The sequence below is a fragment of the Thunnus maccoyii genome, chromosome 3, assembly GCF_910596095.1.
Source record: "Thunnus maccoyii chromosome 3, fThuMac1.1, whole genome shotgun sequence".
NCBI classification, from domain to species: domain Eukaryota; kingdom Metazoa; phylum Chordata; class Actinopteri; order Scombriformes; family Scombridae; genus Thunnus; species Thunnus maccoyii.
This window is the reverse complement of record NC_056535.1, coordinates 21,058,340-21,083,396: the sequence shown is the minus strand read 5'-3', so window position 1 is coordinate 21,083,396 and position 25,057 is coordinate 21,058,340. Positions and strand designations below refer to the sequence as shown.

Here is a 25,057-nt window from a genome sequence, read left to right as displayed (position 1 = left end):
AGAAATCTGATTTAAATTTCACACTGTGTGCAGAGAACACAAAAGCCAAGCTAAAGAGAGCCTTTCGAAATGTTCCTTCCTGTTACAAAGACAGAGTGAGGGGTTTAAAGGGATGCCTCGTACCAACATCATATTGAATGTGGCAGCAGAAGCAACATTTAGGGAAGATCAATGGGGTCTTGACACATTTTGCAGGGTTATGTCCTGCACTTAGGGGTCATGGTGATGGGGAACAGATTTGGAGACGATTCCATTTGCTCTCTTCTCATCTGACAAGGCTGTTGAGCATGAAAGCAGGAGTCTGACCCGGCATCTCTTTACCACAGGGTTCAGTGCCTGCACTCACCACCACTGCAGTGGAAACGTGATGCCACGTTCCACTCTGCTCTGCTCTGTGGGCCCCAGGAGCTGTGACAAGGGGAAGGTACTGAGAGGTGGGAGAGGCCAGGGACATGAGCTCAGGCTGAACAGATACAATGTCAGTCTTGTGATCCACGCAAAGCCCACTTAACAAGTTGGATAAAAATCCCACAGCCCCAGCTAGATGAGAAAATAGCACAAAAATCCAGCCTAAGGCATTCATAACAGTATTCAAGTATTGGGGTGAAATAAAATAAATGTATTTACATAAAACCTTGGACTGAGTGCGTATTGTTAGGCGTTTTATTACCCTGCTGTAGCTTTTCATGGATACCGAAGCCATGAGACGACTGATTTCTTGTCATTACTATACCTTATAAGTCCTTTGTTGACCCTTGATTTATCTGCGTCTGAAAATCTACACATTTATTGACTGCTGTGCAAAGGAAGGTAGAGTGATCAATACAAGCATGCATCATCAGACAGACTAGTGATCCATCACCTAAATGAATCAATACAACCATTTTTTATTTTTTGTTCCTTCTGGCATTTGATCCAGCTGACTGATTCCCACCACCAGATGCAAACCACACTGCAACAATCTGTATTCTAATATTTATTCACTTTAATAGTCCAATGAAAATAAAAAAAAAATTATAGAGCACTACACCAAGAGCTATAAACTGCTACAAAAATATGCCAACAGAGGGAGCAACAAAGATGCTTAATCCAATAAACTATGCCTGTCACACATACTATGATTTAATAATTCACAACAGGGACATCTGCCAACTTTCTTCAGATTGACAGCATGCATTTCATTCCCTTTGACTATATCTGAAAAAAAAAGAAAAAGAAAAGGACCAGAAGACCAGATAAACAGAAGAGACGATCATTAAAGATGACTGACACCTTATTACTGCGTGATGACATGTGTGGCTCTCTTAAAGAAATCACAATGTTACTGTGAGCATGCCTGACAGACATCTTACGGCTCTACACCTACTGCTGTCAAGTGAAAAGATGATTATTGAAACATTCTTGATGTCTTATTAGAAACCTGTGACCTTGTTCCACATGTGCCCACTCATCAACATGTAGCACTCCTGCACTGTAGACGTGACATTGCTGAAGGGGAGGTGTTTTTTTCTTCCGTCTGCGTGCCACTCATGCTCCATGGACTACCTCTGTTTATTTAATTACTGATGTTTTCACTTGCATGACACATCAAATTGCACTGCAGAGGACACATTACATCCTGGCCTGCTAGTGAACCCAAAGTCAGAATGAACAAATGGCTACACTGTTATCATCTCATTCATTCTTTCATGCACACACTTTAATCAGCATTCCTATTATCAAGCGAATATTGGCCTGATTTATGAGCTGCTTTGTGTTCATTCATGAGAGTGTGCTGGAGCAAATTTGGAATGAACCTCTATTCACTGTTACTCACAAGATGAATCAGTCATAGAGGATGCTGGACTAAAAATAAAAAATTTCATTTTTACATAATGCCTTAGAGTGCTGCTGTTAAATTGCTAATTAGTAACATTGTGTTTTGGGTGCAACACAATAGAATGACTCAGAATTTGCTAAAGCCAATGCACAACTGTTCTTTGACGGTAAAAAGTAATTTTTGTAATCAGTGCAGGTGGAAACAATTGAACAATACCTGGAAACCACATCCTATCAGTTCCCATTGTTAGTGCAGGTTGTTAAGATAGCAGTGCTGAACAAATCTCAGAGTATTAAAAAGAAATCCATCTCCTCCCACTCGGCACATTATCACAATGTCCTCCCTTGTGTCGTGGCCTTCGCCTCCTTGCTTTGATTAAGTGCCTGATTTGAGGTTATCCAAAAAAAAAAATCTACTGAGCTGCTAAAATCCCTCTCAGACACTCAATCACTGTGAGTGAATGCAGAGCGCTGATAGGACTCTTCACTTCATTCAATGTGCGGGGGAGGAAGAGGAGAGAAAAGCTGTGTGTGTGTGTATATATATATATATACATATATATATATACACACACACACACACACACACACATATATATATACACATACACACACACAACAGAACGTGTGTTTCTCTGATCACGACTACAGCAGAGTAAAATTCACCAATAGCAACAGCAGCACTCTTTTTCAGGAGAAGGAAAGCTTAAGACTTGAGGACAAATATATTCAGATTCAGAGTCAGCATCTAGCCCGACATCTGTAAACACAGGCCAACAAGCTGCACACATGTATTGACAATCCCGCCTCCCTTATTACCAATTTAAGAAAAGAAAGCTGCAAAACACACATAAAGAAACACACACACACACAATGAAAATTATTGGTTTTGTTCTGTTCATCCTCGCAGCCCTGAGTGGCAGGAAGCTTTGGCAATCAATGATGCCATACTGTAAGAAAGCCTCAGGAGTCTGTCCCGGTTGTACAGGAGTTATCGCTCAGAAAACTGACCTCTCCCAAACTGCTGTCCACACACTGCAGCTAAGAAGCACAGTGGCAGAGGGGAGGGGGGGGGGAGCGACAGAGCGTTACAAACTACTCTGACCACAGAGGTACTGTAGGGTACTGTCATGAGCAGTGATCCTTCACCACAACAGCAGCATTAGCTCTAAAAATAGGCACTGGCTCTCTGAATCAATTCTACACAGTAAGCCTGGGCGATATACAACGAACGCCCCTAGCTTCTGAAAGGGGGGAAATGACTCCCAAATTTGACATTCGTCACTGCAGTGAGTGTCTCATGCGGTCTTTCACTAATTTGCTCTCAGGGGCAGTTTGGGTACCTCCATCGAGCTGGGATTGGCACAGAGTTTGCTGCAGGGTGCTAAGCCTGATCTGCCTAAGCCAGTTTAGCAAGCGCTGGCTTTCTGCAGCCCTCTGTAGGGACTACTGGCGAGATCCTCTGATAAGGATTCCTTTGAAATCTGCAATTAAACGTGGGAATTACATCTTAAAGCAGAGTCCTTCCAGCTGGGTAAACAGAATAACCTGTACTCATGAATATAAAGTCACAGACAGTTCAGCTGCTTCATCTGATTCTCACTTAGCCTTCATCTTTGTATATCTCTCACTGCTAACTTAAGCAAAGTTATCCAGGGGCATCCAGCCAGGACAATGTAATTTGTGGCAGGCGGTGAGTGTTGGTGCGGTGTATACTCAGGCATAGAGAATGTGTATCATGTGTAACTGTCAGTCAGCTGTCCAATGGGGGTTTAAGTTACACTTACTGAGGGTTTAATTGAACAGTATTAGTCAGGATTTGAGTAACCAAGTGAAAAGGATAGAAACCCTGGGATGGGGGTTGGGAAGAAAGAGGAGGTTTGTGTGTGTGCGTGTAAGTGAGTGGGTGAACGGGCTTAAGAGAGTTAATGGAAAGTGATGTGAGGTCAGACAGTTTGACAGTGTTGATCGACAGATGTGGTAATGCTTTTCTAGCAGCTTAATGCATCCTGAGGCTGTGTCTAAACATTTCTAATGGCTGACTGTTTCATCACTGTAATGAGGACGTAATTAACTGAAGCAAAAAATATATATTAGAATATTGGTCTCAATATGTTATCTTAGCATTAATATTTTGTTAGGTTGTGTACTTTCATTATTTAAGTCATATGATTCTACTAATTGCTGATTTGAATGAATCTGATCTGTAAAAAGAGTTAATGGATTTTTTTAAAAATAGCTTACCATACAAAAACAAATCATGTAAGCAACAATTTGGTTGAGGTAAGGTGAAATATTATTTCAGTGATTCTGGGAATTCCTGAGGAAACAGAAGAGTGAGAGAGACACAGGTCACATCTGTGAGCAGCGAGTGCCGTAATTTTTAATTCTCCAGTGAACATGACAGATTCCCTGCAGACAGCAGGGCTCAGGAGGAGTTGTCATTTCAGCTGTCCCCGCTGACACATCTAACAGAACAGGAGAGCTGAGACAATCAAAAAACAGAGGACAGGGAACCCCTGTTCTTATGTAATATAAAGTCATAAACATGCCTTTTGGCTTTAGCTAGAGGCTCTGTGATAGAACATATTATATGTTATTTTAGATACACAGTACCAGTCAAAAGTTTGGACACATCTTCCCATTCACTTTAATGAGAAACTGTGTCTAAGCTTTTGACTGGTACTGTAGGAAAATTGTAACTAAACAGCACATTTGTAATATTTATCATACTGTATATATACACTGGATTACAATAGCATATATAAATATCAACCTCTCTCTCTAACAAAAAAAAACGTTTCTATTATAATATGTGACGTAATAAATGCACAGTGTGATTTTTAGTAAATGTGATGACCACTGACCATGCAGGGATTTCAACATCAAGGCTTGTGTAACAAGGTGTGCTTAAACCGGACACAGGGCTGAGTTATACAGTCCCAGGGAGCATGCTTGCTAATCTGAAGAAAAGAGAGAGTGAGTGGAGGGAACAGAATAATCTGTCCTGTTCAGCGAAAGATCCTCCCGCCTGCCTGTGCGCATTTGTCATACCTAAAGGAACGTTCACACAGAAGCGTTGCTAGGCAGACGTGCTGTGAACGGCACGCATTGCAGTGGAAAGATGAGGCCACTTGCTCTTGGTGCCCTGGCATCTTGTGCCCAGATTGTTTTAAGAAACTTGAGATAAAATATTGGTGAAGGGACACGGCCTTGAAACTACAGCCTGAGAGCAAACTGAGGATGAAACAACCCATGATTTCAAAAACATAAAGTACCATTACAACATCTTTTAGAGATAATAAACAGCAATGACAGTGTAACTTTCAATCACATCAACATTTTTACATACAGAAGGAGACAGTAGGCTAGTATTTCATCCCTGGATTGTTTCTCTCCAAATTTGTCCAGTAAAAAATAAATACAAATACAGCTTGTTGGTCCCAATACCATTAAACTTACATCTTCCTCGAAACTTTGGGTTTTATTTTTCACAGAGAATGATTAATATTATAAATTACAAGTTGATTCCCATACACAGTACAAGTAAAGTTTGACTTACAGTAATATAAAGATTTTTTTTAATAATATTTTATATTTTTATAATTTTTGCCAGTTGAAATGACAACTGTCACTAGCAAATTTAAATACCTAATTAACATTATTTATCTATGTTGGCTGAAAATTGTTTCATAGGAGAAAAAGCATCATTTATATCATAGAAAAGACTATGACTGTGTCTTCTTGTGGTTCAAAGGGACCAACAGATTGGTGAGTCTTTTGAGGGAAATAATGCAGCTGCTTGTGTCATGTTGTTTTCATTGGTAGCTAATAAGCAAATAACTAGATACAGTAAACGTTTAGTGCAAACCCCAACAGAAAAATTACAGTTTAGACTTTCACAGAGACGGGCAATGTTGAAGATCTCCAATCAATCACAAAAGGAAGGATGACGTCAACTATCCCTCTTGTTAATTCTTGTCATTCATATTTTAATGAACATACCACTCTGATATCCCTTACCAAATATATCTTTATTCAGAGGTATAGTATAGTATATACAGAACAGTTTGCAAGTGAACAGTCAACTGAGGATGTAGTAAGAACTATTTTATGAAAATCTACTGGTCCTGGACAATCCACAGCCCTGAAGGCCAGCACCGATCTTTTATAGGAAGTGAGCCATTAAGCTTTTGATGGTGCTGATACACAAAAGCTGAATAAAAATGGTTAAACCAAGCTTATGAAACAGATTGTTCCAATTTCATTCTGATCTGCTGATTCTGTGACCCTGCATCACCTCTACTTGTAAAGCATACAGAAACCAGGCAGCTATATAATGTGGTCAGGCTGCTGTTGGTAAATCCCTGACCTCGACATTCTGAGAGGTCAAACCTCCTAAAACCTTTTTGCCTGGTGGTCTTGCCTGAGGTCTATAGATCACAATACACAAATGCTGAACTACACCAGCATAAAGAAGGGAAGAATGACAGAAAAACAAAGAAACAAAAGAAAAAGAAAGATACTAAGTTTGTTTAAACAATAAAAGAGGAACTACAAAACTCAGTGACTGTTTTTTTGGTCTTGTTTTGCAAAGTGATAAAATCATGTTAAAATCAGTAAAAATGGGGATCACAAAAGGATCAAACGGGGCAAAAGAAGAGCACCATGAGAAGTCAAAAGCAAGCCTTTAGTATAACTGAAAAGAAATTAAAATTGAAAAAAAAAAAAGTTTGAAAGATTTATTTATGAAATATCAGTCAAGTGTGAAACTGAAAAATTTCTGTCTGTATTAAATATGCAAGAGTGATCACAGCACCTCAGAAATGTACTAAAAGCTTCAGTGAAGTTTCCTTCCTCACCAGGATAGCCACAGACTTGTGAAAACAGGAACTTTCTGTCAGTATTCCCTCAACACATCCTGCACAGCCACTTACAAATTGCAAGTGTGAAACTGTTAAGACTTACATCCATCACATTATCTGTTGCCTAATGACCCATTGTAATTAATTCATTTATTATGAATTAAACACATCGAGTGACAAAGAAAAATACCCAAAATCAGAGTAGGATTTCAGACACTGACTCAGCACATTCTGGTGTTCAACCAGAAGTTACAAAGAGAAGTAACACAACAGACATGTCCTCAGTTGAACTTTCAAGCAAACAAAACTTCACATCTTATCCAGAGCTGAAAATTGACAGTTTAGGAAATATGTGCTGAATGTTGTTGAGTAACGACTGTAATGTGATGCAAAGTGACAGGAGCACAATTTTAAAGCCGGAGTGTCTAAAAGGCTGAGGACAGTGGAGAGAGCCTCCTACCTCCTGTCACTACTGGGTATTCATAGAGTACAGAGTGATCCCCCTGCAGCCCCCGATGACACACACACACACAAAAATACACACACACTTCAAAACATCAAAGCACATGCTTTTTTACAGAAAAGCACTAAAAGTACATGTGAGCCAAAGCAATGTTAACATAGATGTAACGTGTGATCCAACAAAAAATGGAAATGAATGGAAAGATATGAAAGAATTTTTTAAAAATAAAAATTCTAATTATCCTAGATGTAATCACCATTTGAACCACCATACAACAAATATCCCTAGTGATTTTCATCGTAACAATAGAAATTGTATCACAGGAAAGACCACTGCTTGAAAGTCTATTTTCCAAAGAAAAGATTCACTTCTATCCTGTCAGATAAAAGCAACAGTAACCCCGTGTGACAAGGCTACACCCCTGTGAAGTTCAAGGCTGTGCTTCTTGACACAAAACAGACATTAAAGTAAACCCTATTGTGTAAAAAAAAACCAAATGCAAAGACTAAAATAAATAAGACTATAACAACATTGTGAATCAGTAAGTAACCAATCATGACAATGACAAATGACACTATTTTATGTTACAATCACCATGTGGCATAATCCAGGGTGAAAATTCATACACACTACCTATTCAGACCTTTAAATAATGCTGTATTATCCACAAACAGTAATCATGACATCCAGCTGAGCTATCATATGTACAAAACAAAAACCAAACCAAAACGGGATTGTGCGATCCCTGGCAATTCCCATTTTTTGTGCCCACATTACATTTAGACTAGAACATTTTGACAAGGTGTCAAACTAGGCCAGCCAGAGACAGCTCAGAGAGGAACTGAAGAGGTCACCACTGGAAACCAAATCTGTACCACTCCAAATACCTAAACATCATCTTCCCCTCGTGTGACAAAGATTAAAGGCCCCATGAAATGAAAGTTAGAGCGTCTTTAGCTTCTGTACTGTGACATACTTCCCAGTGAAACAAAATATTTGAGTGGTGTACAGTTACAAGAGGGATTTAAATAAAATCCTTCGCATTTGATTGAACTTTTATTGGCTTAGAGTTTAGCGAGATACAGAGCTGCAGAGAGAAACAGAGCTACAGAGGACTGTTGGCTCCACGTCAGATCAGGAGGAGGACAAGGGAGAGATGAATGAATTAGACCTCAGCCACACTGTTTTGGAAATGGAAACCAAGTATTTGCCCAAACACATATCTCTTCTTATCTGTTTACATATTGCTGTTAGCTACCACGACCCAAAAACAGTGAAGTGTGGTTTTATATGACTGGTGTGTGGCTAGCTACTTGCCCAAAGTCACATTTGATTGGATGGACTTTTGTCCAACACCCCTGAGTGCAAGATGAGTCATCAAACATTTGAAACATTACAGGAAGCGAAAAGATGGATTTCAATGTAAAAATACTCTAACACTGATTTTTTTTAAAAATATATTTGGCATATAACAAGAGGCAAATGAACAATTAACACAGGGACAAAGGATTAAAACTGTGAAAATGTATTTTTCCATTTCATGGGGCCACTTCTGCAGCTCGCATCAGTGTAGCAAGACTGCAACGCAGTGCGCTTGAGGTAAAATAGTGGATGAACAGGTTAGACTGCAGCCCGTTCATCTGTATCCAGCTGCAGCTGTGGATACGAGTCTGCTGCTAAATTTAGCCCCTGAGTAGGGGATAGCCTGAAGAAAAACGTCACACTTGCCCAGGCTGACACACATGCTGCAGTGGTGCTGAGATTGAGAAAAATAAATATGATTACTCTTTGAAGTAGTGCAGATTTATGTCCTGACCAAATGGCTTGTGTGTCTATACCAGAGAGAAATTACGAAACTGCTGTGTATGTGTGTGTGTGTGTGTGTGTGTGTGTGTGTGTGTGTGTGTGTGTGTTTGAGTAAGAAACAGAGAGAGAACTGTGTGGACATTAAGAAAACATTTTGGAATAGCAAAAGCAAAAAACTTAAAAAAAAGACACATTCCTTCGTGCTGACAACTCGTGACAAGCTGCTATTTTAAATGTCTTCAATCACCTCTTGCTAAAGTTTCGGTAGCAGACTAAGCTTAATAGAAACTGACAAATACTGCAGCCTTAGCAGAACAGCATGTTCAACAGGATAGGCGTGCTAAGAGTGATGCACGTATTATGTTCAGTGACTGCATTATGGCACTGAGTGCAGTGGGAGGCATTCGGGATGTGTGACATTCTCTATCAACTTAGTTGCTTAAGTGGAACATCTGCACCATCTAGTGGCGATCAGCTGTTAATAACAGAACAGGTTCCAGCGATCATATTATGACTGAGTCAGTGAAAGCTACCGTATATTCTTGTTATTGAAAATATATTCTACGGCTTCTCTCTCCTCTCTGTTACCCTCAGAACTTAACTGATTATTAGTAATAATGTGTTTTGAATTTGTATTTGCTGTTTTTTTTTGTTGTTCTGTTGAGCTAAAGATGAAAAGACAAATGTAGAATTTAAATTTTTTTGTCCATGTTTGCTTAAATCTGCATTAGAGCTGAAATGATAGGTTGACTAATTGACTTGTGGACTGAAAGAAAAATAATCAGAAATAATTTTGATAACTGATTAATTGTTTCAGTAATTTTTCATCATCATCATTCTCTGGCTGGAGCTTCTCCAGTGTGAGGATTTGTTGCATTTCTCTTTTAAATCATTGTAAATGGAATATCTGAGTTTTGGACTGTTGGCCAATCAAAGCCAGATATTTGATGATATCATCTTGGGTTCTGAGAAACTGTGATGGACATTTTCTCACTATGGTTTGAAAATTTTTAGACTGAACGATTAATCGAATAAATAATCAGCAGATTTATCGATTAAAAAAAAAAACATTCATTGGTTGCGGCCCTAACCTGCATCAATCAATATTTTTCAGACTTACAGGAACCAAATCACTGTGTTATGAAAGTGCTCATAGTGCTGAAATGACAGGAAACGCACACCAAACTTTGTAGGCGTGATGAGCGCAGATGTTTCCAGCACAGAAAGCTCTGATTAACCGACTGTACACCACCTGACCAGCACCAAACGCTAGCTGGTGAACATTAATAAGCATCTAGCTCAAAACCACATTTTTTCAGCAGTTGGTACAGAGTGAACATTAGTCTTACATTCATCAGATGTCTTTTTTTTATTATTTGACAATACAAAAACTAAATATCAGAGGCCAGTGACATGGTGTTGGCTGTTTAGTCAATTTATATAGATGTTTTTCTTCCTCATAACCAAAGGAATCAAAAACAAAGTTATACAAACTATTTACAGACGGGTAAAAAAAAAAAAGTTTCTATTCAACTGATGCAAGATATAATGTGTCCATCAAAGCTTTCCACAATCAGCAGGAAAGGTTTACTGTACATCAACTAGAAATGTTATGGTAAAATGTAGCTCCAGGTATGAACGACTAAGTGGAGGTCATTACCATGTGTCCATTAGTGTTAAGTCATTACAGAAATCTATACTCCCCAGTCAACCTCCATACAGCTTTAACAGCAGACACACGAGGCTTCCTGTCTCGCTTCACTGAACTCAAGCTGGCTCCTTTACCCGCCGCCTACCTCTTTCAAGCGGAGGACATGGACACTAGGGAAAGTTTTCCGGTGTCCAAATGGGCATGCTGAGTGGTAGTGTTTTGTTTCAAGGATGATATGATGGAAACAGAATACACCTTTTCCTTAATTTTTAGACAATATTTTAGCCGCATTTGAGTCTTAGTTTAAAGACCATTTATTGAGTCTTACTAGTACTAGTCAATTAACTTACAACTAGCGAAATGAATCCTGTGCTTTTCTAGTGATGTAACACAATGACTCCCTTAACAGCATTGAGTGTTTCAAACCCTTGGAGGTAGGTCTGAGTGGATATTTGCCAAAACAAAACAAAAAAATAAGTCTTTAAGTGTATGTGCAGAGTGGTGAGCGAGCCAAAGAGGAAGGGAGAAGGGGAGAAAGGGAGAAAAGGAAGATAAATGCAATGTAACTTTTTTTCCCCATGTATGTTAGAGAAGGTGATTGCACTGAAAGAATGATTAAATGCAGCTTAGTGGCAACGCCGGCCTGCCTTCCTGATCACACACCTGAAATAATGATGAGTTTGAGTCAGAGGTTGCATGTACTTGTTGACCCAATTGCAGCACTAATTACAGAATTGATACAAGAAACGATACAAGAAACAGCGGATCCTGGCAGGATTCCCTCTGTTAGATGAGCTAATACTCCTGCGGTAAACCGATACCAATGGTTAAATACAACACTATAAAGAAATAACATAAATCACACTTAGATTTGTTACTAGAGCCGTTAGATTAAACAGATGAAACGAAAAGGTTCTGATGAGACCAATATTTAAAGATACTGTAAGAGGCTCTCTGAGGTTTGTAAGTTAAGAACCACACATGCACCTTGCAATATTAAACTCCCTTTCTACATGCACACTTACAAAGCTGCACCCAAGCCTGTCATGGGTCAGTGACTGAGCTTTACACAAGGTAACATGCCAGCCGTGGTGACATACAACACTGCCTGCAAACGACAGTAAAACTTGGTCATCCCAGACATGGTAACAGAAGCCAAGCATACCCGCGTTCTAGTGACTGAACTCGGTCAAAAACAACAGCAGCCATGCCTGTGTGTGACGAAAGCTATCCATGTCCACAACAACAACAACATCAGCTTCACAGGCCTTATTAGCCAACACAACAGCCGCTAAGCCTGCTCCACTGGCTCAACCCTTTGAACGGCAACAGTTCATAAAATAGCCTTTTTGGTTTCCTGCTGTTGTGTTGATGACACAGAAATAATGACCAGATGTTTCAATTCTGCTTTGATAGTGCATTTCATACTTATTAGTGGTATATCTATGAATAATCTTAAAATATAGAAAACAAACTCAAATCTTGCCCTTTGACTTTTTGAACTAAAGCTTAGTGCAACAACAAACTCAAATATCAAAATATTTTTTTACAAAGTGATTTAATGCAGTGTCGAAGATGTGACAATATTTTGCGTATGACGGTGAAAACAATGTATCTCCAAAATATTAACTTTTTATGAGCTAAGAAAATCAGCCCTGTGACAATGCATTTTTCAGATAATCATATGGGATTTTAAGTTGTTTATTTAGCTAAAGAATTGCATTTCCTCAACCTATAAAAAGGAAAACTTCCTTTCTTCATTTCCTTTATGTTCTATAAGGTCATTCAGTTTATCTGAAAAATTCAAAATCACCAAATCTGGGTAGACATGGTTTTCACTGACCAAAAAGGCATTCAGTATTAATTATCACTCACTTATAACATCCAAATAAACTCAGACCTATATTACAATATAATGACAGAATAAATCATACACAATATCTAATCTAATATTATCATATGTAGTATATCATATCAACATCATCCAGTTCTACTTCAACCACATAGAAAGGGGTTATTTCAGTGTGTCTTTGTAGGGCAGAATTCTCTATGAAATAAATAGGAAACCATGGTCAGGGAAGAAGGGAGAGCATCTATGTGATCAAGGGGAAAAGGAAAAGAATGTCTGAGTGAGCTTTTAAGGGGCCACGTAACTCCTTACGGAACAGTCTGTCCTTCCCATGTAGTTGGGCAAATATGCCACCGACCTAGATGATTAAAATAAAACCTGAGCCCCGGTACCTTTGTATGTGAGCAATCTGACCAGAGGACAAAGCAAGACTGTACAAATATTAACATAGAGGAGACAGATAAACAAGCTCCTCACTGTATAACTGTTTCTGGTGACATTAATCTGAATAAAATCAACAGCAAGGTAAAAAAAAAAGTGATTTTTGAGGCCAACCAAATAACACTAATAACACCTATATGATAACACACACCTGTTCAGTAGACCCGCAAGCATCTGACCTCCTCTGGCCACAGTGCCGCTTTCACCTGCTGGTTCTCAGCCCCATCACTCTGGAGTATCTGAGTCCCTGTCTAGCTTTGCCTCTATCTTACCTGTACTTCATGCCTGTCTGATAGGACACACACTCTTCCAGGGCAAGACCATTCATCTTCAGGAAGTCTTCCATGTTCTTAATCTGAGCGGCAACTCTCTGTTCCCTGAGTCTCTGCAGCTCAGCCTGGTCGGTGGGCCGGGCCGGCGGCTGATTCAGCCCCTGGTCCGAGTGGTAGCGGTTGATCCCGCTCCGGATGCTCTCGCTGTATGACATAGACAGCATCTTGCCGCTGCTACTGCTGCTGCTCTTCCGAACACTGCTGCTTGGCGCTGCCGGTTTGGGGATCTGCAGGTTTTCAGGAGGACAGTAATTGGACTTTCGCCTGCCGGGAGCCCCCCGGGGGCCTCCAGCGTACCCTCCCGCAAACATGCCCCCCCCTCCCCCCTTCTCCTTCTCCTTCTCCTCCTCCTCCTCCTCCTCGTGATGCTGAGACGACCCGTGAAGTGAGGAGCCAGAATAAAGTAGGGACACGGACGGAGCGAGGAGCCGGCAGGGCACAGCCACTTCCTTAAATAGCACCTGCTCCCATAAAAAAAGAGCTCTCCTGCTTGGGGCAGCACACGGCCATGCATCCTGTAATCAGAGTCGCACAACATAGCCCAGCACCACCCTCCCCTGACAGGTACACAATGGCAGGGTTACACTGATAGGGAGCATTCAGGTGACTTGCTGGTGATTAAGGAGTAGGACCAAAGAGGGCACATGCTATCTAGGGAGAGGAGAAGCATTCAAACATGCACCAAGCAACAGGAGGGGACACGTTCCAGGTCTCACTTCTGATTCTGATTGGTCAAGAAGTCATCAAGAAACACATTTTCTGAGAAAGGTCTAGGACATAATTTGCATGTATCCTACTACAAAAATAACCACAACATGCCCATCTAGACTGCAAAAAAGACAGGAACAACAAGAACTAAAAGAATCACCAAACAGAGCACCACATAATATGTACTTGCCATGGATCTTTAATTTACGAGTGGGCTTTATTTCAGCTTCTGGAGCTTGGGGAATCCAAAGCAGCCATGTTTTCCATTTCAAAAAGTGTGTGTTTAAATCATTAAGTCTTCTTCCTTCTATTAAATACACACTTATTTTTGCTGAAGTTACAGGATTCCTATTTGATCCAGAGTGTCAAAGAGTATTGTGCTGAATTGAATCAATAGAGGGCAGCACTGTGTTAGTCCCACCACCACTACAAGAATGCAATTTAATGCTGAATGCACTTGTTAGCACTGACAAAAATACCATTGTTCAGGTAAAGGCAATGTATAACATTTAGACTGCAATTTTTGATTATTACATAATGTATAAAACTCTGATTTACAAAACAATGACCATTTAAATCTAGTAATACCGTAAACGTAGCTTCAGGAAGTAAAATGGTAAGAGGATGGTTATTGCTGTTAAAAAAAAACTTTGTTATAAAATGAAAACTCATGAAAACCCATAAAACATATACTTACACTATATCTCATTAAAGCATACTCCATATACAGAGTCAACATTATGGGATTATAGCCATCTTATTCATTAAATATTAAAATACAACAAAAATGATACAACAGACCAACCTGAAATTACTTAAAATAAAATTTAGCATCTCAATAAAGGCAATATTAAAGAATTACCAGAACTAAAATAAAAAATGATACTCTACAGTTTATCTTAAAATGTCTATCCTCAACAAGAATTCATTCATTTTGAGTCACAGTCTGTTCTTTGCCACCATGTGAGAATAAGGAAAAGTTTTCTACAACTGGACTGAAATATGCTATAAAGTCTAAACTGTATTGATCCTTTAAAAGTCTGTTGGGTGCTACAACACTTGAACAGCACTTTCTTTGCTTATGGACAAAACAGCTCACAAAGCTACCACATCACAGACATCAAACATCCATTTCAAAGTAACTTTAAAATATAATAAACTAACATTAAATCTCACACATCTTGTGTTTCTTACAATATAAAGACTGTTAATAACACAGAGAATATCTGAAATTCTGATAAGGGATTAAAAAAAAAAAAAAAACGTCCAAACCGTTGAACCTATCATGACATCAAAATGTGTCCCTCTCGCAAATTCTATTATTAATTTCAAATCTCATCAAAGTTCTCCAAAACAGCTGATATCTCAGGGTAGAGACCGAAGAGATAAATAAAGGAGACTCCAAGCAAGGCAGCATGCATTCACACACCCACACACTCTGCTCATCACTCAGCCAACCACTCACACACAAAACAGACGCAAACAAACACGCTCCCGATGTGGTCGTTAGTGGCAAAAATCTTTCCTCAAACTCACCCGATTTCTTGGGGGTCGGCTCATGAGCGAGATTGCGGGGTGCCAGACTGCTCTTATAAACACATACTGCAGAGAGTGATGAAACGGGTCCACCCAAACTGGGAGTGTCTTACTAGGAAACGTCTAAACCAATTAGTGAATAAGAGAGTCCATCCCTTTCCCTCCCCTCGCCACTTGGACCCTACTCTATCACCACAACCAACACCTCTCTTCCTCCCCTCCCTGTGAGATCTCATAGAAGAAATCCATTTATGTTGTTTAGTGGCCCGTCTTGTTTCTGCTAACCACAGCAAATAATATCAGCCCTGAATTATTCACCAAAGCTTTTGCACTAAAAGCCCCTGATTGTTGTTCCACAGGAAAGAATACTAAGAGCTGGACAATAATGAGTGCCTGAGTGTTGTGTGCACATGACACACACACACACACACAAAAACACACACAATGTCAAGCAAACACTGTACATACACACACATACAGAACAAGATGAACCACCAAGCACGTTCAAGTATTCTCTAACCAAGGCATTATGGAAACCACGCTGGTTAAGCACACTTGCAGCATCTCTGCATATCAGTGGCTTTGTGTTCAGGTCAAGGTCAGAACCAGAGTGTGTCACATAATATAGACAATGATAAAATTCATCATCTCTGACAGTTACTAAAACACTAATGGACACTTAAAATCTGTATAATTTATATAAATCTACATAACTACAGTATAATGACAGTCACTGATTTCAGACCTATTTGGAAATATTAAGTCATCAATTTCAATACATTAAAAAAAACTGGAATCATAAAAGCACATCACCTGCCTTTGGCTACATATTTTTGGCGCTCTATATTCACACACTGACTCTCTGAACCACTCAGACAACAGAAAAAAAATTTTTTTACTTGGAGAAGCCAATCTGCACCCTCTTGTCTATCTGGTGAGCTATTTTGGCACAGCTGCTTAAAAGATATAAGACCTGTGATGCCACTGAGAAGACGATGATTAATCACGACTACTTTGAGTTGGTTTACATGATAACAGAGTCTTACAATTTAATTTACAACCCACACGGACACTACAGATGTTCCTTAGCAACAGAATTATTAACAATTTTATAAGCTAAAACAATCCTTGAATTTGAGTTGTTCAGCTCCATTTAGTACAATGATAGTTTGTCTTGAAACCATTTGTTCTTAAGAACTGAGGAAGAACTTTACACATAAACTTAGTAATTTACTTACAGTAAGAATAGCTGACATCACCCAGTTCTGTTATATCAATCAAGCTGTGGCTTTTAAAGTAGACATTCAAGTACAGTCATGCTTTAAGAATTTCTTTTACATTATCGGCTTTTCTGTAATCCACACACAAGAGAAATATAATGGTCAAAAGTCAACAACCTTCAATGTTGGAAAGCACTCAGTCTCCTCCTGAAATCTGTAAAATTGTTAAATGATAGCCAGAGCTGAGAGCTCCGTCATAGATATTCAGAATAGCGCTGATCTACAACTCATACTGGAGAATAAAACAATATAAAACAAAAATTGTCCATCAAAATGTGCTTAACATATAATGACAACTGTAATGACAAGATAGGGTCAAGACAAAGCAACAGCAAAACTAAATATAGTCAGCATGACTGTAAACTCATAGTCCGTCATACTGGGATGAAAAGTTCAGAGCTCATTTGCATCCTGGTAAATGGTCTGTTAGCAATCATGGTTCCAATGTTGAGATGATTGAAAAGAATAAAAAATCCCTTCCCAGCATTAGCCTATTAGACTGTCAGACTCATAGACAGAAAAAAGATAGGAGGCTTAATCGATCCTACTCACGTAGGCCAGGGGAGCAGCTACTGGGACGGTTTGCACTTTAAAAAGGACAAAAATGTGCAAGGCGCCAGGATAAAAATCCGATAGTGAGCTCATTACAAGCACATCCACATAGTCAGGGGTTTTTATGGCTGAATCAGCAGAATAAGGCCTGATAAAAGTCCATAAAACATGATCCTACTGTAAAGCATAAGAAAGACTGACCATCTAAAAGCACACCACTGAAGGAGTGAGCATCAGCTACCCTACTCAAAGAGAACATCATCACGTCCCCAACACTCTTCAAAATGGTCTGGCTTTTAGAACAAGACAGATCAAGTTGGTGATCAAAAAAAGTGCTGCTTAATATAGAAATTATAAATAATGGAAAATGGCTTAATTGTAACAAAGTAAAAGAATGTGTCTACAAATCAGTTCAGTAAAAAAGCTTTAGTCACATCTTTAAGTTTAATAACTCCAACAAAAAACAACAGTGAGTGTCTCAAATGTCACTGGTAAAAAAAAAAAAAAACGATGGAAAGAAAAAAATCATTTGAACTCAGACAGTTATTGTTGATTCAAAGGTTTTGTGAGCAACCTTGCAACAAAATCCATCATCACCCCTATCAGATTTAAGCTGCATAGTGCATTGCCAGCTAAATAGTAGATGATACGCGTTATCTATGCTGCAGAGGTTTATTAATGGATATATGGTTTTAAATGACAGAACAGCAAGTATCTGTAGCAAGGTTATTACAGTGAAATAAAACCTATTCTGTAAGAAGACAAATATTTAAAAAAAGTCATTCTGTAAATATATTCTGTACACATTTGCATACTTTAAAAGTACTAACATAAAAGAAAATATTAAACTTTAATAATTCTGCTCAGCGGCAACAAACAGTGATGTGCAGATACAGAGAAAGACAGGTACCTGTAGAACTGCAGCTGTCGTTTGGGGCTCCCATAACGAGCGCTAAAGGCATCAGGGGGAAAAGAGGAGAAAGGAGAGCTTCAGTTAATGGAAGCAGGGAAGGAAAGAAGTTAGTAGTTGCGAACAAGTAGATGCAGACACTTATGTTACGATAAACAAATATACCATGACACAAACAAGAGCCAAAGACAAAGAACAAAATGAGCGCCAGTAAAGTAAGAGGGAATAGAAAATATAGCATCAGCAGTGGCAAACATAGACACAGTGTCAGCAATGTAGTATTCACACAACCATATTTGTTCAAAAATGCATGCTTTGTTTGTTGGATTAAATTATGTATGCTGGAAATGTCTGAGCAATATGATATATCAACAGACCATAGCTGTAGTCTGTACTAAAACTACAGTATCCATGAAAAAAAGAGGAGTTATTTGCACGGTCAAGGACTACCAATGAAAATCTTCCAGACGTCTGCACAAATCCTTAACTTTTCAAGATCTTAAAATAATTCTCTTTCAGCTTTGAAAGTGCTGACTTACAAACTGATGTGCAAATGTGCATTTCATTTATATCCAGCTACCTGACCATACTACAAGATAATCATATCAAACTAAAAGGGGGTAATATGGATAAAAAAAAACTTTTAAATTTTAAAATATAGTTACAATTTACATACACATTTCATAATTTTGTATTTTCTTTACCTTACAGGTAGCCTGTATGGTACAGGAAATGAACTACCCAAACACTAGAACTGCATACACAGCCTTGAAATAAAGTGCATGCCAACAACATAACATGAAAATTCAGCTAATTAAGTAAAAGGAAAATGACTCATTGTACAGATCCCAGTTATAATAAAAGACTTCAAAGTGAGCACTGGAGCATACACTAAACGTCACTAATCTTGGCAAAACTGTGTATCTTCAAACCGCACCTCCAAATGTTTTTAGAGGAATCATCCTTTGTTGGCAAGAACACAAAAGAATCCATTACCTATTATTGCTCTTTATACAGAGAACTTGTCTAAAATGACTTGACCAGAAGTGTCAAAAGACATATATGTGTAACTTGTGCAGAAAAATGTACCTTATAACAAAAGTACTAATCTCAGGGCAGTTAAAAAGCAACATGGAGCAACTGACCTTTGTGCTATAGAAGTAAATTAAAAAGGGAGCATTGTAAATTATATAATTATTGGTGCATGAAACCAAAGGTTGAACAAAGAGTAAAAATAGAAACAATCTTATTTATTCAACAGAAATAACCTGGGCATTATAGGGTTGTTCAGATGTCTTTAACAACTATATTCCTACCATAACAAAGGGTCCACACCATTTTTAATGATACACTTGGAAAAGGTAGTGAAGCACTTTACACTTTTAGTTTGATAGGAAAGCTACACAGTGACTTAGATGAAAATTTGTGGAAGAGTAATGGATGTGCACTAGAATGGTGAAAATTTGTATTGATGTGTTGTTAACAGGCTGATACACTATGCCTAAATTTCCAAACTTTAGTGTCACAACTCCATTTGGCAACATCACCCCATCCGCCCATAATGGAGGCAATGCGACACACACAGCCATAAAGCTGCTTGAGAGGAATGAGAGTGGCACAGATGCTTCTCAATGATACAAGTGGATGAGTCTCTGGCACCACATGCTGGTGAAGCTTCAGAGTGCAGGATAATGTAGGCATGGGTGTCCACACTGCTGTTGCCACGATGTTAACCCAACACACAATCAGGCAAGTGAAATTAAAATATACTGTGATATATCTGCATGTAAGTGTGTGAGAGTGTGTCACAGTTATTTGGTTCATCTGATTTGTTTACTTTGTAGAAATGCATTCAATACAAGCTGAAATGTTTTTTTGTCCTCATAAAGTTCAAGTAAAGGTTAGATAAAGGTTGAGGTTGGGCATATAAAGATTAAATTTCTATTGCATAGATGTGAGTCATTGCGATAAATCTGTAGACTAGGACACTTGCTCAACAGTGTGCTGGCTGTGCTGCTTGTTCTGTTGTTTGTTTTTCTTATATGTACCCAAGACTCCATTGAAAGTAGCATTGATAAAAAGTGGATTATGCTGGTGAAAAAGTAAACTGACTCATTGATTGATATTCTCGATAGTGACATAAAAGCACGTACAGACGGGCGACAAATTAAAAGAAAAAAACGGTACAGGCCTGAATGCTTGACCCCTACAGTGGGGGGATACGGTGGCTGTTATACTATGGGGGGCATTTTGCTGGCATGGTTTGGGTCCACTTAGAGGCAAGGGTCACTGCAAATCAATGCAAAGTTGTTCTTTGTCATCACCTTTATCCTATGATGAAACATTTCTATCCTGATGGGAGTGGTCTCTTCCAGGATGACAATGCCCCAATTCACAGGGCACAAGGAGTCACTGAATGGTTTGATGAGTATGAAAATGATGTGAATCATATGCTATGGCCTTCGCAGTCACCACATCTCAACCCAACTGAACACTTAAGGGAGATTTTGGACTGACATGTTAGACAACGCTCTGCAACACCGTCATCAAAACACCAAATGAGGGAATATCTTTTAGAAGAATGGTTTTCATCCCTTCAGAAGAGTTCCAGAAACTCGTGAGGAACACCATTCTCAAAAAGATATTGAAATGTTTCATCATAGGATAAAGGTGATCACTCAGAGCAACTTTGCATTGATTTGCAGTGAGCCTTCCCTCTAAGGGGACAAGTCGACCCAAACCATGCCAGCAAAATGCCCCCCACAGCATAACAGAGCCACCAGGCCCCCTCACTGTATGGGTCAAGCATTCAAGCCTGTACCGATTTTTCCTTTAATTTGTCACCCGTCTGTATGTGTATGCGACAAAAGCGCATATATTAGACAGAGAGGCAGTTTGTGCTCATTAATTCTTTTGTTGTCTGTGTTGGTTTCTTTTATTGAAAGAGTATTCCACTGATTTAGCATATTACTCCTATAACAGTGTCGGACTCATGATAGACAATTTTAAAAAAAGGATTTGTAGTTTTATTCCACGCATTCATCAAGACCTGGTGCCTACATTGCCCACAGTGCAATTTACACAGCAAGAGTTCATTTGGAGATTCGGGGTTTGTTGCTAGTAATGGCTAAGGAAGCCTCGAAACGCTAGCCTCAAGCAGAGGTGAGGAGCGTGTTACAGAGGTCTGGTAACCTCAGTTCTCTCTAACTCCATACCCCCAGTCTTTCACCCCAACCAATATAAATCATTTATTGGTGAAACTTGTAATTAACATATGAATCCAAATAATCTGGGCTTATATGTAAATGTGTCCATCAGCAGAAATGTGTCCTTTGGGTCTATGAACTCACCTGTAGATCATGCCAGGTGAGCCAGTCTGTCGGAGGGAGAGGCGAGCAGGGGAGTCTGTGGTAGATTCAGGATACATGGAGGCAGGAGGGAGGGGGTTTGGCCAGCCTGCCGGGGGTGGTGTTCTTTCAGTGGGACCACAGGGTACAGTCTATCACCAATCAGGGCCTCTGGAAGGAAAAGAGATGATGAGTGTCAGTCGGTGATAGAGTTTTTATACTCACAAAAATATAACTTTAACTTTATAACTTTATAATTTGGAAGCCCCTTCAATTATACTTGAGCAGCCACATTACGTGTGTATTTCATGTTTCATTTCCATTTATTTATTTGTTTATCAACTATCATTGTAACAAAAACACCATACTAATCTATATGCAGTATACCATACTATACAAGTCTCCAAAGCCCGCTCCATCCATCCCTATTCCACACCTGAGGGTTACACTGCACCTCCATTAAGATGACAGGAATTAATAACCAGCCCAACTAGTTAAACATCATTCTCAGTCAGCCCTCAGAGAAAAAAGGAGGAAGTCTTGGTTCACATAGATAGAGCCATTCTTAGTCATGATATGTTTTATGGATTCATAATGGGTTAACTATCTGAAATCCATCAAGCATATGTAGTGATCAGGGTAGGAAATTAGCACCAGCCACCAGCCAAATGCTGGTAAAATATGAAAGTGGCTGGTAGATTTCAGGCACAAAAAAAGATTTACTATTGAGTGGCTGATGAATTTGAACATTTATCTGTCAGTGGCTGGTAGATGTCCACATTTTTAAAAAAAATGTCCCACCCTGGTGGTGATTATCATCAAGGAAGCAATCCAGAGCGTTTATCAAGTTTCGCTGATCAGAAAAATTTGAACTCATCATTAGCTATATGCTGTCTGCAACTCTAGCACTGAGATCACTGTTTTAGCAAGGATTATGGTCCTAAAACACCATTTTATCCCATTTATCCTTAAAAAGAGATCAAGGGGATGATAAACAGTAAATCGACTGCACTTATATAGCGCTTTTCTAGTCTTATCAACCACTCAAAGCATTCTACAATGCATGCCAACATTCACCCATTCACACACACACATTCATACACTGATAGCAGGGACTGCCATGCAAGGTGCCAACCTGCTCATCAGGAGTGATACAGGGCTTCCTATCCACAGTATCCCACAATATTTCTATGCTCACCCATTCACACACACACTGATGGCACAGCTATTGGGAATTTGGGGTTCAGTATCTTGCCCAAGGACACTTCAACATGCAAATTGGAGGAGCCGGGGATCGAACCACCAGCCTATTTATTGGTGGATGACCTGCTCTACCTCCTGAGCCACAGCCGCCTCGTAAGATAACAACATGTTATATGCCGGAGAACATCTCATATTAACTGACCACACTTTCCACCATGACCTCATGTGACCACTGACACCAACAGACTGAAAATATCGAACATATTTGATGATGACCAACACATCCAAAAGAAATCAGGAGCACAAGACAGTAATTAAACAATGGCACGCCAAACCTTTCACAGCAGCGGGCAAACAGGTCAATAATGGAATTACCAAATGGCATACCGGTTTGATCAGTGGCCACTTGTCTGAAAGCAAGGTGGATCTCAAGCCTTTTTCAAGCAAAACATAGTCCTACTTTAGTGTAGGATATAGTGACAGTAATTACAGCAAAGACAAAAAGTCCATTAGCTAACCTCATATGGGACTGTTCCCTATCTGCCAAAATTTCAAATGTTGCAAGATTGCAGATTACCAAAAGACTATCCAATAAAAGTGTCACTTGTAAGCCACATGTCACTTTTGTTTTGATCTTGGTATGCTTGTAAGTTAGAAGTGAACCCAAATATAAAATTATATTTAGTAAAATAAAAAATAAACTTGAAAACTATAATCAGAGGAAGAGTAGGTGAATTTATTTGACATTCTATTACGTTTTTCAAAGGACTACTACATATTTCTGCCACTAGATGGAGTCATGTCCTCACTCCGCGGACATGAGCTGAATGAATAAACCATCAGACCTATGTAACATCTGTAGTTTCCAACAGCTGTGAGTGAAGAGATTTTAACACCACTCTTAACACTAAAGGCTACAAATACTAGTTTGGAATAATCAGAACCAACTATTCAGACAAAAGAATAATCACATCACAACAAAGAAAAACACCTATTTACCTTCAAATGCAGTAAAAAGCCAGGCAGGGACAACAAGCAGCACACATTAATACGTATGATCCTGATTCTACTTCATTATCTTATGGCTACAGTGTACCTATGTGTGTGCACAGCAGCAAACCATGGCTGATGCACTGCATAGGGCGACATGATTCTATGAATAATTCAAAGTGTCTGCCCAAGAAACAGGCCACTGCTGTAGAGAGGGCTACAGCAAGAGAGCTGGGCATCAGTGAGGGTTAGGTGGGCGGTTAGGTATACACAGATGCCATTAGCACACATTTAAAATACCTCATCAGACCATTACAAGTCAATACCATGGCCTGGGAGGGAGGGGAGTGGCACTGCTGATGTTTTAGCCCAGTTTACTGTAGTGGATAAAATAAAACGAGGAGAACAGCAGAGAGAGTGGCATCTATGTCACCCTGACAAAGCCATGAGCTGAGCAGCCCGTGCTACCCTATTTCACCAGTGGCTGCACTCATGTGAGTCATGGCTCATAACCGACATCGTAATGACAACATGAAGGTGACTTTCTCCTCCCATCAATTTCCCAGGCAGCGAATAAGGTGTCCCCGTGTTCCCAAGGACTCATTTAACGCTCCCTGCCCATTCATTTCAATCATGCCACAATGGGACAGCGGTCATCCCTGCTATCAGGTGATGATGATGCCATGACCCTGATGGATAAAAGGCATAGTAGTAGATTTACGACACAGCACAGCAAAGTCCTCCTGAATTATCTGTCATTGATGTGAATCAGAGGATGCAGGGGGTTTGGTGCGGGGATATCACAGCGTACTTTCTAGCGGGCTGAACAATCATTTGATTGTAATGGGATTTTACGTTTTAGCCTGATGTGTGAAACCAGAATGACTGAAACTGCCAACAGCTAACTGATCTGTTGTGCAAATATGTTCTTGTTTCAGGAAGTTTGCTATTGGCAAGGTTAGGACTGTGTCCTAAAAAGCCTATGAAACAGTGTGGATGTTGGTGAGATATATCAGTATCAGAATAATATTACGCATTTACCTTGATGACGATACAATGACGACAATATTTCAAATAAACTTGCAGACATGAGCAAACTTAGGTTGGTCAGTGACTCCTAGTGTCTGTATCACAATTTTTTTTTGTCGAGCTCTAAGTAATATAATATTGTACTTGATAATAAGGCACAAGTATGATTTTAAAATATAATTATATTGTAACATAAGTGTGAACAGGGACAGCTGTGTAAAATTTAGGAACAACTGTTTTGGCCTTTCAGCTATTAAGTGCTCATTGATTTCCAGAA

The 25,057-nt window shown here is 39.3% G+C and overlaps 1 protein-coding gene across 3 annotated transcripts in view; it reads right to left on the bottom strand.

Annotated features, from left to right (window-relative positions):
* The window catches only part of kcnab2a (potassium voltage-gated channel subfamily A regulatory beta subunit 2a), a 94,915-nt gene that overhangs the window by 30,689 nt on the left and 39,169 nt on the right, over positions 1 to 25,057 (bottom strand). For 2 of the 3 annotated variants that reach the window (XM_042402883.1, XM_042402901.1), the window contains exons 2-3: positions 21,562 to 21,729; positions 18,212 to 18,253 (exon numbers count right to left, since the gene is read on the bottom strand). In XM_042402883.1, coding sequence (XP_042258817.1) covers positions 18,212 to 18,253; positions 21,562 to 21,638 — 119 coding nt within the window. In that variant the 5' untranslated portion in view covers positions 21,639 to 21,729. The remainder of the gene's footprint in view (positions 1 to 18,211; positions 18,254 to 21,561; positions 21,730 to 25,057) is intronic. The other variant, XM_042402893.1, reaches the window with a different exon arrangement.